Source organism: Lontra canadensis, unplaced genomic scaffold (assembly GCF_010015895.1).
Source record: "Lontra canadensis isolate GAN:19392208 unplaced genomic scaffold, GSC_riverotter_1.0 scaffold85, whole genome shotgun sequence".
Lineage (NCBI taxonomy): Eukaryota > Metazoa > Chordata > Mammalia > Carnivora > Mustelidae > Lontra > Lontra canadensis.
In genome coordinates this window covers 4,448,951-4,467,179 of record NW_022631079.1, presented here as the reverse complement: position 1 = coordinate 4,467,179, position 18,229 = coordinate 4,448,951, and the positions used below count along the sequence as shown (strand labels likewise).

At 46.8% G+C, this 18,229-nt stretch overlaps 1 protein-coding gene across 2 annotated transcripts in view; it reads left to right on the top strand.

Moving 5' to 3' along the window:
- LIPA (lipase A, lysosomal acid type) overlaps positions 1–18,229 on the top strand; it is a 36,424-nt gene that overhangs the window by 12,964 nt on the left and 5,231 nt on the right. For both annotated transcript variants that reach the window (XM_032883061.1, XM_032883060.1), the window contains exons 4-6: positions 12,535–12,733; positions 13,810–13,919; positions 15,435–15,571. In XM_032883061.1, the coding sequence (XP_032738952.1) occupies positions 12,535–12,733; positions 13,810–13,919; positions 15,435–15,571 (446 nt within the window). The remainder of the gene's footprint in view (positions 1–12,534; positions 12,734–13,809; positions 13,920–15,434; positions 15,572–18,229) is intronic.

Here is an 18,229-nt window from a genome sequence, read left to right as displayed (position 1 = left end):
TGGTGGCCACAGAGGCTGTGGCTGGTGGGGGGAGGTCGGGGTGGTTCTGCAGCCTGCCCTGAGATCCGAGCATGGTCATGTCCCCTCCTGTAGAGGGTCGCCCCTCTTCAGCAGGGCGACCTCGGAATGTGAGCGATCAGGCTTTCTGAGTGCTTCCTGAGGAGGGGCCTTGGTGGGGAAGTGAGTTCGCACACACCTCTATCCCCGGTACAGGTGAGGAAACCAGGGCTGTAGGCCGTGGCGAGCTTGCCGGTGCTAAGGCAGCGGACTTAGGACCGGGTTCCTACCCACATGGCCCTGGGGACGCTGGCAGTGCCCCAATAAAGCCACCGTGTGGGAGGTGCCCTGTGTAGGTGACCCGTGCATTGGCTTCTGTCACGGAAATTCCTGGCAATACCTGCTTTGGAGATGAGCTCCTCCTCCTCATTCTCTCCAGTGACTCTAAGTGTTATGACCAAGGCTTCCCACTACAATTTGCTGATCGTGCTTGTGGCTGTGTTTGGAGGCTGATGCCTCAAACCAGCATTAAGGGCAGGAATTCACTCCGCCATCCTTTGCTTTGAATAAACTGTGGTCTGCTCTTCGTAATCCTGGAGAAGGAGCTCTGCAACGACCTCCAGGAGCCTGTCCCATGTCAGCCAGGGATCTCCGGGTCTGGCCTCTCTCTGGCCATTTAGGCAGCGTGTTCTCGGGGCCAGGCTGGTGGAGCTGAAGGCAGCCGTGCTCCCCTTTGGATGAAGCCGCCTTGAACCCAGCTGCGCGTGGGCTGCCTCAGAAGAGCAGACGGAGCCTGCCTGCCGAGAATATATCCTTGCCGGCTCTGCCCCTGGAGTTCCTGGTGCCCCAGGTCGGGAGCTGCGCCAGAAACGTGTGGTGTTGAAGTGCTCCAGGTGATTCTGACGGGCAGCCAGTTCCAGAGAAGGGTGCTTGGCTTGCTTTGAAGTGGCCGGGTTCACACAGAATACTTGTAAGCACACCTCTTTCCCCTACCACGTTATTCTTTAACGACACGGGTGTTTTTTGGAGTAGGGGTTAAAGCGGGGACTTTGGAATGAGAAGAGCTTGTGTGAGTGTGTAGGTCACTTAAGCGCCCTCTCCCTGCAGGCATTGGTTCCCTTATGGGTAGCACAGGGGTGGGTGTTTGCATCTCTGCTGTTGACAGCATAATCCATGTGGAACGCAGCACCAGGTCAGTGATCGGGAGCCATTGTGACAAATATTGGTAACCGCTGAAATTAACCCGATGCCAGAAGGCAGGCTGCAGTCTAGCGTGAGTAGTTGGGGAAGGTTCAGAAGTTTCTGGTGACCTGTCTCAGGGATGGTTGTCGCTGGCTCCGGACTTTGGACTTGTGCACATTTGGGGGCCGACTTTGCTGGTCAGAAGCTCGCTCCAATTGTCCAGTCCTGTGGGTGGTTGCAGGGGCTCAAACCAGGGGCGATTCGGACCCTGAATTCCTCCGTGCGACACGGCGGCAGTGTGTGTGCACTGTAAGCATGTCCTCGCGGCCCCTCTGTCTCTAACCTGCCACGGCACAGGAGCGGGAGTATGGGGAGCCCATAGGTGACTCGTAACCCACTTTCTAGGCTATTCTGGAAGGTTTTAGGTCATGCAGGCTCCTTCCAAAGCAGCAAGGAGCCCAGCCTCTCTCTTCCTTAGGCCCGAAGACATACTCCCACCTGTCTGTTCTGATTCGGGGTTGCTGGCTATAGGGAGATTCCTTAGCCATACTGTGGCTCAAAACACTACAGCTCTATCGTCTTACAGTTCTGGAGGTCAGAGGTCCTCAGACAAAGACACTGGTAGGGCTGCATTCCCTCTGGAGGTTCTAGGGGAAAATCTGTTTTCTTGCTTTTCTCAGCATCCTGAAGCTGCCCACATGCCTTGGCTTCTGACCCCATGCCCCACTTTCAAAGCCAGCAGCAAAGCATCTTCCACCAGTCTCTCTCTCTCTTGCCCTCTCTTGTTCTCTCTGGCTCTCCTGGCTCCCACTTAGAAGGACCCCTGCTAATCCAGGCCCGCCAGCTAAGCCAGGGTACTCGCTCCGTCTCACAACCTTTAATCACATCTGCAAAGCCCCTTTGACGATGGAAGCTGATACAGTCACAGGTTCTGGGAATTAGGATGTGGACACATCTGGGGGTCCAGTGTTTAGCCCACCACCCAGCTGTTTGGTGATAATGCATGCAAGGTGCTTGCCATGGCGCCTAACACAGTCTGCACTTAGTATGCTCCTGCTGTAACCGTGATTATGTTATCCTGGCTAAGGGACGCCCTTGATTGTATCTTTCTTCACAGTGCTTGTGTTCTGATAATATTTTATGACCTTTGTGTGTTTATTATGATTATGAGCCACTGTTATTCATTGACCTTTACTGTGTATCAGCTGTGGCACGATTCCTGCTTTGGAAAGTAGCACTTAGACTTTAAGAGGTTGAGTAAATTTTACAAGAGTTCACAACTAGTGAGAACCAAGGTTTGTTTTATGCCAACACCCTGACCTTGGTGACCTCATTTTGTTGTCCTTGTGCTTCTTGGACTCAGCTGATTTCACCCCGTTGGAGCACAGTGGACGCCTGTCCACACAGCGCCCTGGTGGAGAAGGCCAGGGCCTTGGGAGGCAGGAGGGCCTTTCCCACGCACAGTCTACTTCCTCCTGCGAGACTGTGGGCTCAGCACATCTGTTTTCAGAGCCTGAAATCCCCTCCTCGCTTCCACCCATATTTGGACCAAGTCACACAGCATACTCCTCGCACCGGCTCTGAGCTATTGAGGTGACCTTTGGCCCTATCTGGGCTGATGGGCTTCTAGGCCCTTTCCTGAGCCCCCAGCTCTCCCAGGGCTAGTCTGAAACCAACAGGCCAGCTCGGGGCACAGCCAAGGAGCCGGCCCTTGTCCCATTGTGTTAGTTTGTCATTCAGACAGAGCAGGCCGCAGGTACTGGAGTGTGTGGCCTGGGCCAGGGCTTGGGCACCCTCCCTGAGCCGGGGAGGCTGGCTCCCGCGTCCCTGTCTCCTTCTCTGTGCCTCCGTCCACCCGAGATTACTTTCTTCTGAGCACCCAGTCCAGCTGCCTCCCAGATAAGTTTCCCTCTTCAGCCTGTCGTTCTCCAGGGGCCTCTGTATGCTACAGAATGACTTCTCTCTTGGTAACCTTCTTTTTATGGCAAAGCGGTGAAGAGCATGGACCCTGGCATCAGACATCCCCGGTTCGAATCCCGTCTCCCCCTTTTAGCAGCTCTCGCTCAACCTTGGGTTGAGTACTTGACTTCTCTCAGCCGCTGTGCCCTGTTCTGTTTTTGGCATGGTCCTGAGAGCCTACGAGTGCACAGTAATGGTGAGTTACTCCTAAGTCTGCTTCTCTCAGCAAGGTGAGAAGAAATCCAGTATGACTAATTCACTGAAAGATATGGATGGCGGTAGGACTGAGACTCCCAGAGAGAAACTTCTTTTCCAGCAAGTGCTTAAGTTCTTGCCTGGTAGCAGGAAGGGAAAGAATGATGTGATACCTTCCTTTCTTTCCCCGAGTGGGAGCAGGTGAGGGAAGCCGCAGGCGTGTGAGCAGTCCTGTCTGCAGGGCCCTGTCTTCACTGAGTGTCCTTCTGCAGTCGCTGATCGTCAGAGGGAAGGCACTAGCGTTCCCCCACCACTTTGCCACCCCAGGCCGGGCTTTGTTAATGTTTTGTCTGTCTGATGGAATCATGGCTGCTGGAAGCGCAGTGGGGCTCTTTGGTTCTAGAAGGAAAGGAAGCTGGCCCAGACTGGAAGGGTGTGGTCTGCACAGGGTTCCTCACGTCTCCAGGTCAGACAAGGCCCTGACCTTTACCAGTAGTCCCCGACCCCGCGTGGTATCCGGCTGCTGCAGGAGGCTGTAGGTGTGCGCTCTGGGGTCCTGTCCGGCTGTGCCCCGGGCAGCCTGTTATGCCCAAATGTGGCCATAGGGTTGCCCTCATCGGCCTGTCTTGCTGGTCTTTTGAGACCAAGTCTTTCTTATTCCTCCTGGCACGGCCCCAAAGCACATTTGAGGACAGACAGTGTCTTACCACGTGAGGAGGTTCTGAACACCACCGTGGGACTCCCCGGTGCCCTTCCCGTGGCGGTGCCCAGTTACCCTGAGCCGTCATGCCTCTAGTCACTGTCTCCACAGGACAGCCCTGCTGAGGAGCCCCCATTCCTTAAAACACATCTCATGAAGTACGACTTCAAGATGAATTAATATCAGTCACTGTTACTGCATCACTGAAGTGTACTTGAACTTTCTATGATGACTCTTATCCCCCCACTGGAGTACGGTCTTCGCCAAGCCAGCCTCAGATGCCTCAGATGCTGTGGGTCCCCCAGGGCCTCATCTGAGGAACTTTCTCACCAGGTGATCCTGGTCACATAGCGCCAGAATGAGTATTGAAGACAACGATATGCTCGCCAAGCTGCCCCAGTCTTGATCGGTTTTGCTCTGTATTCTCTCTCCCCTGGGGGAAGGTGGCAGACATGGCCCTGGCCGTGCAGGGGGCTGCTGGATGTCATTACAAAATCACGAGTCATTTGGACCTTTGCCTGGCAGGCTGTCCTGCTGCTCTACAGACGCGGGGAGCAGCGTCCACGTGGCATGACTGGGGGTGGTGTTCATGCTGTGAAGTGTTTGGACGGGGCCTCCTGGGGTTGTGGGGAGACCATGGGCTTCAGAGGGACAGTCCCTTGAAAAGCAATCCATTGGTTACCAAATCCATCGTAGGACAGAAACGGGAGGAAACATGGGTTGGTTCATTTCCCATTTCTCCGTGGTATTTCTATGCCCCTTCTTGATTGTCCACCTCATCGCTGTCCAGCTGTTGTCTAGAGTAGTCTGTGCTTTGTGCTTTGCTTTTTTTCCCCTTCCAGGCTGGGTTATGAACTTTTCTGGGCTGCCACAGGCCTGATTGTTGTGGATGGCTGAATTATTTGACCACTCAGCAGTCAGCTTCCCCGGCCCCCAGCATCTCCCTGTCCTAACTGACGGGCAGAGCGCAAAGGGAGCTCTTACTTTGTGATCTGGGTGTCTGTCCCTTCATTACCTCATTTATTTCTGTTGACAGTTATTGATGGAACAGAGACTCAGCTGGCTGGGTGATGATAATGAGCTAATGTTTATTGAGTTCTTACTGTGTATCAGGCACTTGGCTGAGAACTTTTCATGTCCTATCTCCTAGCTCGTTACTCCTTATAAAGTGCGCACGACATTTCCCTGCTACAGGGGATGACGCCAGTCTCGGTGGGTGTTGAAGTGTTTTGCACACGTCTAAAGTTGGAGAGGACAGGTTCAAACCAGGTGTGTCTGTCTCTAACACTCGTGATCAGTCTAACAGCTCCGTGACAGGGAATGGTTTTCTTCCTGTGTTTGTTCTGGGCCAGATTCCCAGTTCTGGAAATGCCTGGCACATAGTTGATGTTTAGTAAATGCTTGTTTAACAAATGACTAAATGGTCTTAACGTGATGTAAATAAGCAGAGGTCATGTCTCTGACCTCTGGTCAAGAGTCTCTGGCTCCTGATTCTTTTTGTTTTTCTTTTTTCCAAAAAATTATTTTATTTTATTTTTTATGAAGATATATTTTTATCCCCAGGTGTACAGGTCTGTGAATCGCCAGGTTTACACACTTCACAGCACTCACCATAGCACATACGCTCCCCAATGTCTATAACCCTACCCCTCCCAATCCCCCTCCCCCCATCAACCCTCAGTTTGTTTTGTGAGATTAAGACTCACTTATACTTATGGTTTGTCTCCCTCCCAAACCCATCTTGTTTCATTTACTCTTCTCCTACCCCCTTAAGCCCCCCATGCTGCATCTCCTCTCCCTCATATCAGGGAGATCATATGATAGTTGTCTTTCTCCGATTGACTTATTTCGCTAAGCATGATACCCTCTAGTTCCATCCACGTCGTCGCAAATGGCAAGATTTCATTTCTTTTGATGTCTGCATAGTATTCCATTGTGTATATATACCACATCTTCTTTATCCATTCATCTGTTGATGGACATTTAGGTTCTTTCCATAGTTTGGCTATTGTAGACATTGCTGCTATAAACATTCGGGTGCACGTGCCCCTTCGGATCACTAAGTTTGTATCTTTAGGGTAAATACCCAGTAGTGCAATTGCTGGGTCATAGGGTAGTTCTATTTTCAACATTTTGAGGAACCTCCATGCTGTTTTCCAGAGTGGTTGCACTAGCTTGCATTCCCACCAACAGTGTAGGAGGGTTCCCCTCTCTCCGCATCCTCGCCAGCATCTGTCATTTTCTGACTTGTTAATTTTAGCCATTCTGACTGGTGTGAGGTGATATCTCATTGTGGTTTTGATTTGTATTTCCCTGATGCCGAGTGATATGGAGCACTTTTTCATGTGTCTGTTGGCCATCTGGATGTCTTTGCAGAAATGTCTGTTCATGTCTTCTGCCCATTTCTTGGTTGGATTATTTGTTCTTTGGGTGTTGAGTTTGCTAAGTTCTTTCTAGATTTTGGGCTAGATATTTCTAGCCCTTTATCTGATATGTCGTTTGCAAATATCTTCTCCCATTCTGTCAGTTGTCTTTTGGTTTTGTTAACTGTTTCCTTTGCTGTGCAAAAGCTTTTGATCTTGATGAAATCCCAATAGTTCATTTTTGCCCTTGCTTCCCTTGCCTTTGGCGATGTTCCTAGGAAGATGTTGCTGCGGCTGAGGTCAAGAGGTTGCTGCCTGTGTTCTCCTCAAGGATTTTGATGGATTCCTTTCTCACATTGAGGTCCTTCATCCATTTTGAGTCTATCTTCGTGTGTGGTGTAGGAAATGATCCAATTTCATTTTTCTGCATGTGGCTGTCCAATTTTCCCAACACCATTTATTGAAGAGGCTGTCTTTTTTCCATTGGACATTCTTTCCTGCTTTGTCAAAGATTAGTTGACCATAGAGTTGAAGGTCTATTTCTGGGCTCTCTATTCTGTTCCATTGATCTATGTGTCTGTTTTTGTGCCAGTACCTGCTGTCTTGATGATGACAGCTTTGTAATAGAGCTTGAAGTCTGGAATTGTGATGCCACCGACTTTGGCTTTCTTTTTCAATATTCCTTTGGCTATTCGAGGTCTTTTCTGGTTCCATATAAATTTTAGGATTATTTGTTCCATTTCTTTGAAAAAAATGGATGGTACTTTGATAGGAATTGCATTAAATGTGTAGATTGCTTTAGGTAGCATAGACATTTTCACAATATTTATTCTTCCAATCCAAGAGCATGGAACATTTTTCCATTTCTTTGTGTCTTCCTCAGTTTCTTTCATGAGTACTTTATAGTTTTCTGAGTATAGATTCTTAGCCTCTTTGGTTAGGTTTATTCCTAGGTATCTTATAGTTTTGGGTGCAATTGTAAATGGGATTGACTCCTTACTTTCTCTTTCTTCTGTCCTGTTGTTGGTGTAGAGAAATGCAACTGATTTCTGTGCATTGATTTTATATCCTGACACTTTACTGAATTCCTGTACAAGTTCTAGCAGTTTTGGAGTGGAGTCTTTTGGGTTTTCCACATATAGTATCATATCATCTGCAAAGAGTGATAGTTTGACTGCTTCTTTGCTGATTCAGTGCCTTTAATTTCTTTTTGTTGTCTGATTGCTGAGGCTAGGACTTCTAGTACTATGTTGAATAGCAGTGGTGATAACGGACATCCCTGCCGTGTTCCTGACCTTAGCGGAAAAGCTTTCAGTTTTTCTCCATTGGGAATGATATTTGCGGTGGGTTTTTCATAGATGGCTTTGATAATATTGAGGTATGTGCTCTCTATCCCTATACTTTGAAGAGTTTTGATCAGGAAGGGATGTTGTACTTTGTCAAATGCTTTTTCAGTATCTATTGAGAGTATCATATGGTTCTTGTTCTTTCTTTTATTAATGTATTGTATCACATTGATTGATTTGTGGATCAGCCCTGGAATAAATCCCACTTGGTCGTGGTGAATAATCCTTGTACTGTACTGTTGAATCCTATTGGCTGGTATTTTGGTGAGAATTTTTGCATCTGTGTTCATCAAGGATATTGGTCTCTAATTCTCTTTTTTGATGGGATCCTTGTCTGGTTTTGGGATCAAGGTGATGCTGGCCTCATAAAATGAGTTTGGAAGTTTTCCTTCAATTTCTATTTTTTGGAACAGTTTCAGGAGAATAGGAAATAGTTCTTCTTTAAATGTTTGGTAGAATTCCCCCGGGAAGCCGTCTGGCCCTGGGCTTTTGTTTGTTTGGAGATTTTTGGTGACTCTTTCAATCTCCTTACTGGTTATGGGTCTGTTCAGGTTTTCTATTTCTTCCTGGTTCAGTTGTGGTAGTTTATAGGTCTCTTGGAATGCATACATTTCTTCCAGATTGTCAAATTTGTTGGCGTAGAGTTGCTCATAGTATGTTCTTATAATTGTCTGTATTTCTTTGGTGTTCGTTGTGATCTCTCCTCTTTCACTCATGATTTTATTTATTTGGGTCCTTTCTCTTTTATTTTTGATAAGTCTGGGCAGGGGTTTATCAATCTTATTAATTCTTTCAAAGAACCAGCTACTAGTTTCGTTGATTTGTTCTATTGTTTTTTTGGTTTCTATTTCATTGATTTCTGCTCTGATCTTTAGGATTTCTCTTCTCCTGCTGGGTTTAGGGTTTCTTTCTTGTTCTTTCTCCAGCTCCTTTAGGTGTAGGGTTAGGTTGTGTACCTGAGACCTTTCTTGTTTCTTGAGAAAGGCTTATACCGCTATATATTTTCCTCTCAGGACTGCCTTTGTTGTGTCCCACAGATTTTGAACCGTTGTGTTTTCATTATCAATTGTTTCCATGAATTTTTTCAATTCTTCTTTAATTTCCTGGTTGACCCATTCATTCTTCAGCAGGATGCTGTTTAGTCTCCATGTATTTGGGTTCTTTCCAAATTTCCTCTTGTGATTGAGTTCTAGCTTCAGAGCGTTGTGGTCTGAAAATATGCAGGGAATGATCCCAATCTTTTGATACCGGTTGAGACGTGATTTAGGACCGAGGATGTGATCTATTCTGGAGAATGTTCCATGGGCACTAGAGAAGAATGTGTATTCTGTTGCTTTGGGATGAAATGTTCTGAATATATCTGTGATGTCCATCTGGTCCAGTGTGTCATTTAAGGCCTTTATTTCCTTGTTGATCTTTTGCTTGGATGATCTGTCCATTTCAGTGAGGGAAGTGTTAAAGTCCCCTACTATTATTCTATTATTTTGATGTGTTTCTTTGATTTTGTTATTAATTGGTTTATATAGTTGGCTGCTCCCACGTTAGGGGCATAGATATATACAATTGTTAGATCTTCTTGTTGGACAGATCCTTTGAGTATGATATAGTGTCCTTCCTCATCTCTTATTATAGTCTTTGGCTTAAAATCTAATTGATCTGATATAAGGATTGCCACTCCTGCTTTCTTCTGATGTCCATTAGCATGGTAAATTCTTTTCTACCCCCTCACTTTAAATCTGGAGGTGTCTTCGGGTCTAAAATGAGTTTCTTGTAGGCAACATATAGATGGGTTTTGTTTTTTTATCCATTCTGATACTCTGTGTCTTTTGATTGGGTCATTTAGCCCATTAACATTCAGGGTAACTATTGAGAGATATGAATTTAGTGCCATTGTATTGCCTGTAAGGTGACTGTTATTGTATATTGTCTCTGTTTCTTTCTGATCTACTACTTTTAGGGTCTCTCTTTGCTTAGAGGACCCCTTTCAATATTTCCTGTAGAGCTGATTTGGTGTTTGCAAATTCTTTCAGTGTTTGTTTGTCCTGGAAGCTTTTAATCTCTCCTTCTATTTTCAATGATAGCCTAGCTGGATATAGTATTCTTGGCTGCATGTTGTTCTCGTTTAGTGCTCTGAATATATCATGCCAGCTCTTTCTGGCCTGCCAGGTCTCTGTGGATAAGTCTGCTGCCAATCTAATATTTTTACCATTGTATGTTACAGACTTCTTTTCCCGGGCTACTTTCAGGATTTTCTCTTTGTCACTAAGACTTGTAAATTTTACTATTAGATGACGGGATGTGGACCTATTCTTATTGATTTTGAGGGGGCGTTCTCTGAACCTCCTGGATTTTGATGCTTGTTCCCTTTGCCATATTGGGGAAATTCTCTCCAATAATTCTCTCCAATATACCTTCTGTTCCCCTCTCTCTTTCTTCTTCTTCTGGAATCCCAATTATTCTAATGTTGTTTCGTCTTATGGTGTCACTTAGCTCTCGAATTCTCCCCTCGTGGTCCAGTAGCTATTTGTCCCTCTTTTGCCTAGCTTCTTTATTCTCTGACATTTGGTCTTCTATATCACTAATTCTTTCTTTTGCCTCATTTATCCTAGCAGTGAGAGCCTCCATTTTTGATTGCCCCTCAGTAATAGCTTTTTTGATTTCAACTTGGTTAGATTTTAGTTCTTTTATTTCTCCAGAAAGGGCTTTTATATCTCCCAAGAGATTTTCTCTAATATCTTCCATGCCTTTTTCAAGCCTGGCTAGAACCTTGAGAATCATCATTCTGAACTCTAGATCTGACATATTACCAATGTCTGCATTGATTAGGTCCCTAGCCTTTGGTACTGCCTCTTGTTCTTTTTTTTTGTGGTGAATTTTTCCGCCTTGTCATTTTGTCCAGATAAGAGTATATGAAGGAGCAAGTAAAATACTAAAAGGGTGGCAACAACCCCAGAAAAATATGCTTTAACCAAATCAGAAGAGATCCCAAATCATGAGGGGGGAGAAAGGGGATAAAAAGAGGTTCAGAAAGAAAAAAAATAAAAGAAGAAGAAGAAAGAAAAAAAAAGAAACAATTAAAAAAAAGAAAACAAATAAAAAATATTAAAAAGAAAAAATATATACATATTAGTTAAACTGGTTAAAAAACGTTAAAAAAGAAAAGGGTAAAAGATAAAATTTGGCAGAAGAAGAAAAAAAATTTGAACAAGAAAAAAAATTAAATTAACTGCAAGGCTAAAGAATCATGGGGAGAAAGCCATGAGTTCCGTGCTTTGCTTTCTCCTCCTGTGGAATTCCGCCGCTCTCCTTGGTATTGAAACTGCGCTCCTAGGTAGGTGAACTTGGTCCTGGCTGGGCTTCTTGTTGATCTTCTGGGGGAGGGGCCTGTTGTAGTGATTCTCAAGTGTCTTTGCCCCAGGCGGAGTTGCACCGCCCTTACCAGGGCCGGGCTAAGTAATCCGCTCGGGTTTGCTTTCGGGAGTTGTTCCCTGCGCGCTTTCCGTAGAGTTTCTGAGGACGGGAATGAAGATGGCGGCCTCCCCGTCTCCAGCCCGGAGGAGCCGAGAGCCCGGGGCCCCACTCCTCAGTGCGCCCTCAGAGAACAGCGCCCAATTACTCCCGTCACCCTGGCCTCCGGCCGCGCTCCGAGCTCACCGAGCCTGCGACCGGTTCAAGGTAAACCCAAGCTTAGAGCTCACTCCTCGGCTCCGTCTCTGTAGCCGGCTTCCCCGTTCTAATACCTGCAAGCTCTGCGACACTCAGACACCCCTGATCCTTCTGTGACCCTGCGGGACCTGAGCCCACGCTGACCCCGCGTGCGCTTCACCCCGGTTAAGCCTCTGGAGCGATGTCCCTCAGCGGAACAGACTTTTAAAAGTCCTGATTTTGTGCTCCGTTGCTCCGCCGCTTGCCGGGAGCCGGCCCCTCCCCCCGCGGTCTATCTTCCCGTAGCTTTGGATTCACTTCTCCGCCAGTCCTACCTTTCAGAAAGTGGTTGATTTTCTATTTCTAGAATTGCTGTTCTTCTTCTCTTCGATCTCCCGTTGGATTTGTAGGTGTTTGCAATCTTTAGATAAGCTATCTAGCTGATCTCCCGCTACCTGAAGTAGTCTCAGCTGCTACTTCTCCGCCATCTTGACTCCTCCTCCTCTTTTTGTTTTTCTACTACATCACCGTATAGGTGAGTAGAAAAATAAAAAGTAAATTAAAAAATTATGTAAATAAAAGAATGTGTGTATATGTTTATGAATTTGTATATAATCTTTTTTAAAAAGATTTTTTTTTATTGAGAGAGTGAGCATGAGTTGGGGGAGGGGCAGAGGGACAGGGAGAAGCGGACTCTGGGCTGAGCAGGGAGCCGGTGGTGAGACTGACTCCAGGACCCTGGGATCATGACCTGAGCTGAAGGCAGACGCTCACCCAACTGAGCCGCCCAAGTGCCCCTGTATATAATCTTTTCCTGTCTTTTGATTTATTTCGTTAGGATACATGGTAAGAAATGTAATTACTGGAGCAAATAAATTATAGATACATTTCGTCAGGTCTTAAGAATATAGTAACAATTTTCTATGGTTAAGTCAATGCATCTGGTTATTAGTTATGCAGAATGGTCTGTTTTTGCTACTACTTTGCCAGCACTGTTTAGAAAGATACTCTTGACCGATGTTATATGGGAGTACATTGCTACCTCCATTTGTTTTTATCTCATTATGTGTTTTGTGATCTTTTATGAATTATCTGCTCAGCAAGATCTCACTTACAGTGAGGTGCTGCAAACATGGCTGTTTTCCAGGTCTTAAGCCAGTGGTGTTCCTGCAGCACGGCCTTCTGGCAGACTCTAGTAACTGGATCACAAACCTGCCCAACAGCAGCCTGGGCTTCATTCTGGCAGACGCCGGTTTTGACGTGTGGATGGGGAACAGCAGAGGGAACACTTGGTCTCGGAAACACAAGACTCTTTCAGCTTCCCAGAGTGAATTCTGGGCTTTCAGGTACATTTGAATTGATGATGACCAGGTCTGTTTCTTTAGCACCCTTAACACAGACACATCCGGGGTGGGGGACAGATCAATGGGCAACTCAAGATTGTAGGAGAGGAGAAGCTGATGGCTCGTGGAAGGTTTTAAACCTGGTGAGAAATTTAGTAAATCACAGTCAGGTAAATTATCAGCAAATAATTGCATTTTAAGAATCAGATTCATTTATGGAGTTTTAGTTATTTTGGCATTCCAGGTCGTGTGGGACCGGCTGGATAAATCGTGTCCTAGAACCTTCTTCCTTCCTCCATCAATACGCACTGTTTTCTGTTTCCAGAAATTGTCCTCTCCTCTCTGTTGCTTCTGGCTCTGCCTGTTACTCCCCGAGTGACCTTGCACTTGTTGCACAAGCCTTCTGTGTGTCAGTATTCTTTTTTGTAAAAGGGGCGAACAAATGCCTATCTCATGAGGTCAGCGGGAGAATCAGAGGCAAGGGTGCAGGGAGACAGCCTGGCGCGTTGCACGCGGTGCTAACAGTCTGCTCGTGTGTCTCCTGATGACAAGTAGCCCCCGTGCGTTGGTCCAGGGCGGGGTCTTGGTACCTGGTATCAGAGAAGGTCAGAGCTGTGGACTCCTTTGGGCTTGTTTCCGAACCATAAAACCACAGCTTCCCTAAGGACAGGATATGCAAGAACAGGAGCTTTTCCCAAAGGCATGTGCGACGACGTGTATTGTCCCACCATTTGTAATAGTGAAGGTCCAAAACTATCAAGTCCCGTCAGCCCTGCATGGACAGAGTGCTGTGTATTTACACAACGAGTGGCCAGTGGCCACACAACAGTGTGGGTGTAGCCTACCGTTGGACCTCACTTATGGAGACGTTCGAGAATGGGTAAAACTAACTGATGCTTTTAAAGAGGAGGATGGTGGTGAGGGGTCTGCACAGTCCTGTTAATGTCTCCTGTGCTCAGTGCTGCTTTTCCCCAAGGGGTCCCTCTTTCAGGCACTTGTCCTACCGCACCCTTCCTGTTTGCGTACAGTTGTGTTTGTGTGCGACGTCTTAATGAAAGCCTTCCTTTTGTGGATTCCAGTTATGATGAAATGGCAAATTATGACCTACCAGCTTCAATTAACTTCATTCTGAATAAAACTGGCCAAGAACAAGTGTATTATGTGGGTCACTCTCAAGGCACCACGATAGGTACGTATGTGATAAAGACTAGAGCTCGACCAAATGTGTCAGTACAGAGTCTGCATCTGTTCTTAGAAGTGGAATGTAAAAAAATAATGTTAGTTCGCATAGAGGTGTTTGTTGTTTGTTTTGATGCTGAGCAGAAATACTGAATAGGGAAGGGCAGGGAATTTGGGGTAATATTTCACCTTCTCTGGAAATTCAGACTTTTGTATCAATGGCTGGATGAGGTGTATGGTTCTCTTGACACAGAAGGAATTGATGGGAGCCACAACCTAGTACGAATTTTTCTGGTTTATCTGTGGGGATGTGAGAGGCCAGAAAACAAGGGGGTTCTAAGTGCAGAGACTTTTAAACCGAAAATAAGAAAATACACTGACTCTCAAGGGGTATCAGACTAACCGCAAACATGCCATGTTATGCTTCATTTCTAAAGAGTTGTTAAAAGTCGTATGCATTTTTTACTTATATTGATTATAAAAGGAAAGTGTGTTCGTTGTATACAAAAATAAAAAATTTGGGGGCGCCCGGGTGGCTCAGTCAGCCAGGCGTCCAGCTCAGCTCAGGTCTTGATCTCAGGGTCGTGAGTTCAAGCCCCGTGTTGGGCTCCATGCTCGGTGTGGCGCCTACTTAAAAAATTTTTTCAGCAAAGTTTAAAGAAAATAAAAATTACCTGTAATTCTAGCAAATAATAGTTCCACTGATTAGGCCTAGGGACCTGTCCCATAATTTATTTAGTTCCTTCTTTTAGTATGTGCTAAGATTAGTATCTGTGTTTCTATCACACAACCTCCATACATTCCTAAAAGCACAGTCAGTCAGTGAAAGGTAGGCGTGCTCCTAAGAGTCCTAATGTGTTTGGTTCAATGTCTGCAGCCCCACTGCCTCGGAACACTTAGCCGGTTTGAGAGGCTACAGACAGAAGGCAACACCCATGGGTGTATCTCCCTTATGAGTGGAGTTAAGCAATTTTCTTCATTTGTAATCCTTGTCCCATGACTTGCCTACTTGTGGCCTTTGCCCCATTGTGTTCTACAGGGACACTCTGGGGCCAAGTTCAAGGCAAGGAGTGACCCAAGAGGAGGCTAAAAAATATTTTAGCGCTACAGCATTCTCAGTGTGTAAGTCCCTTTTGAGTCACTGGCGACTGATCTGAACGCCTCTGACGTTGTTCCTGGGGATGGGGGGAAGGGTGGTGGGGCTGGGTGGGCAGCCCCCTTAGGGAGAGCCTTTCCTTCGCTCAGCTAACATGACTAAGGGAACAGGGACAGCTTCTGGCTCTTTTCCAGTGCACATGTAGGTTGAAGATTGAATTGAGCACTTAACAAGTACTTGATTTACTAGTTTAATCACACTCAGTGCACACAAAGTTCAGAGGCCCCGGTGCGAGTGTTCGGTCTCCTGGTGGTGGGGGCGTTGCTTGCATGGTCCTTAGGCTGCCACTAGAGGGCATAACGCACGGCCGCTTTTCCTGAGAAAGTCCTACAGGATGGAATTCCTATTATCTTCCTTTTGTTCCCACAGGTTTTATAGCATTTTCACAGATTCCCGAGCTGGCCAAGAAGGTTAAAATATTTTTTGCCCTGGCTCCTGTGGCTTCAGTCGAGTTCTCTAAGAGCCCACTAACTAAATTAGGAGAATTGCCAGAATTTCTCTTCAAGGTACTTGGACTTCCCCCATCCCTCTCTTGCCCCACAAACTTCCTTTTCAGATCTGAAGAATTGGCCTCTAGTGGGTTCTTCCTACTCTCTGGTTCACTATTGGTGGAACGGTGGGGCTGCTTTTCCCCAGGGTGTATTTTCCCCCTTCACCCCTACTTCCAGGTCCTGGGGAGTCAGGGAAGGTGTATCACTAATTCTACAAGTCGGCACTCTTCACCCACCACGCAAAGGGAGCACAAGGAAGTCCGGGAGAAGTAGCTTAAACTCCTGGAGTTGCCCTTTCTCGCACACAGTGAGCCTGCGGCTGGGAGCAGGCAGGAGATGGGGGGAGGGAGGGCGTGCTGTTCCCACGTGCCTGACCCTGGCCACAATGAGGGCTATCGGAAGACGCTGTTCCTATTATATTTCATAACGTGGCCCCTAACACAAGCCGGTAACCTCGTTGAGACTCAGCCCTAGAACGGTGTAACCTCCCAAGCTCTGTTCAAGGAGGAAGCAGTTTTCAGGAGGACGAGTTGAGAACCAGCTGAGGCCAGATGGTCCGTCATGCACTCCCTATCTGTGTTTGATGTATGGTACATTGATATGCACTCATGAAATCTCATACAGGAGCATAAACATATCGGCCATTTAAGACATGTTCACAGGGAATACAGACCATCCTGTGACCTTAGTATCTGACCCTCCCATAAGGTGGATTCTCCACACTGGGGACCAGACACACAGATGAGATGTGGCCCTCTCTGACCGAACTTACCTTTAATGCCTCAGGTCATAGAAGCTTCAGCTTTCATTATAAACCATTCAGAGATTGCAAGTAACGTCCCCTTCCATTACCAGGGTCGCTCTCACTCGTTCCTCAGAGCTGAACACAGTGCTCAGGGTGGGTCTTTTCCTACAGACCTTGCGTGTGAATTTAAACATGTTCTGCAGATGACATTTTTCAGGGTGGGAGAGCTATCATGTTACTGCATAAAACACCGTCACATTCTAGAAGGCCGTGTCGTGAGTTCTCCATTAATCTGGGACTACCACTTCCCTAGGTCGTTGCTCCTTTGCCCTTGCCATGTCCCTGTGCCCTTCCTCCCGAAGACCTGCATGGCTGTGTCATAGGAGGGTTTCTGATGTAATTTAATCCTTGGAGATTGTGCTCTAGTAGCTGTGTAGTTACAGACCCCCTCGCCAACTCCCCACCTTGGAGATGGTAGCTCACTGAATCTGGAGATGGGCCCAGCATCTGCGTTTTCACAAAGCACCCCACTGGATCCTAGGGTCAACAAAACAGACTGGTTTTTGGGAGTCACTGTCTCCGATGGTGGTGTTTTCTAATATTCTAGGACAGTGACAGAGGGAAAAAGTAAATGCTTCTAAAACCTTCGTATTAGCTGCTCTGGGAGATCCACATGGCCTCCACAAAAGCTTAGCGCCCTCACTCTTGGAACACAAAGATTATAAATTAGAAAGGCATCAAGATTGATCTGAGCGGGCTTGTACGTACGTAAGGTGAATTTTACTTTTCCTGCATGTACTGTCCTGCTCGCATGGAATTCCCAGGAGAGGGTGTCATAGCGGCCTTTGGGTCGCTGTTGGGAAGCTCAAGGTCAACTTCACGTCCGTCGTCAGTCAGGAGGAAAGGGTGGCTTATTGCCCTATAAGTCGATGATGCAGTGTCCTCTTGTTTTTAGGAGAGAACCTCACAAATGTCTGCATTTATCACATGCGACCGTTACCTAGACTTAAAGCCAGGAGTTTTAAATACTGATGCCGTTTCCCACAGTATGACCCTCTCTGCACTCGTTGTTCCTCAGTTCTGCCCAGCTACCCATCCTGTGACTAGTTAGGAGAAGACATTCAGGAGACCCAGTGTCTGTCTTCAGGTACTGGTTGACTGTCTTGTAATCGATAGACTTGACAGAGGACAGGCTGTGTGTATGTGGACGGAATTTTCCTGAAGAAGCGCTGAATATGGCCCACACAGTGTTACAACTTCAAATTAGTCACACCCTTTATAAAGCAAATCTGGTGCTGAAAACTTGATATTTATTTTGGGCGGGGTGGTGGGAGAAAGGACGCTGTGTACCACAAAGCAGCTGTGCCCTTAGGCTGGGCATATGAGTTACAGTTCCCGTGGTTCTCAGCAGCTTCCGAAACCTCACTCTGGGCAGGAGGCCTGTTTTACACATTCACAGTTTCCTGCCTGCCCGCATCAGTCTGCTGGGGCTACGAGGGGGCGTCTGCCCCGCACCTCGTCCCTGGCTTCTGGTGCCCAGCTTGGCATTCCTTGGCTTATGAGAGCATCACTCCCATTTCTGTCTTCATCTCCACATGTGTGCGTACCCCTGTGTGTTTCTGTCTCTGCCCAGATTTCTCCTTTCTTAAAGGACCCGCGCCCTACTGGGTGGGGCCGACCCTGATCACCGCGTCTTCCCGTGATGACCCCTGTAAAGACCCTGTCTCCAAATAAGGTCCCATGATGAGATACTGGGAATTAGGATCTCAATGGATCTTTTTTTCCTGGGGTGGGGGGCACACTGCCTTGGGAGGCATTTTAATTTTTCACTCCTGTTTGTCCCTCCACAGGGTGGGCATCAGCAGAAGTGTGACTTATAGGGGGACACGTTTGGGTTCAATATACGGAAAATCTTTTTTCTGTTTCCC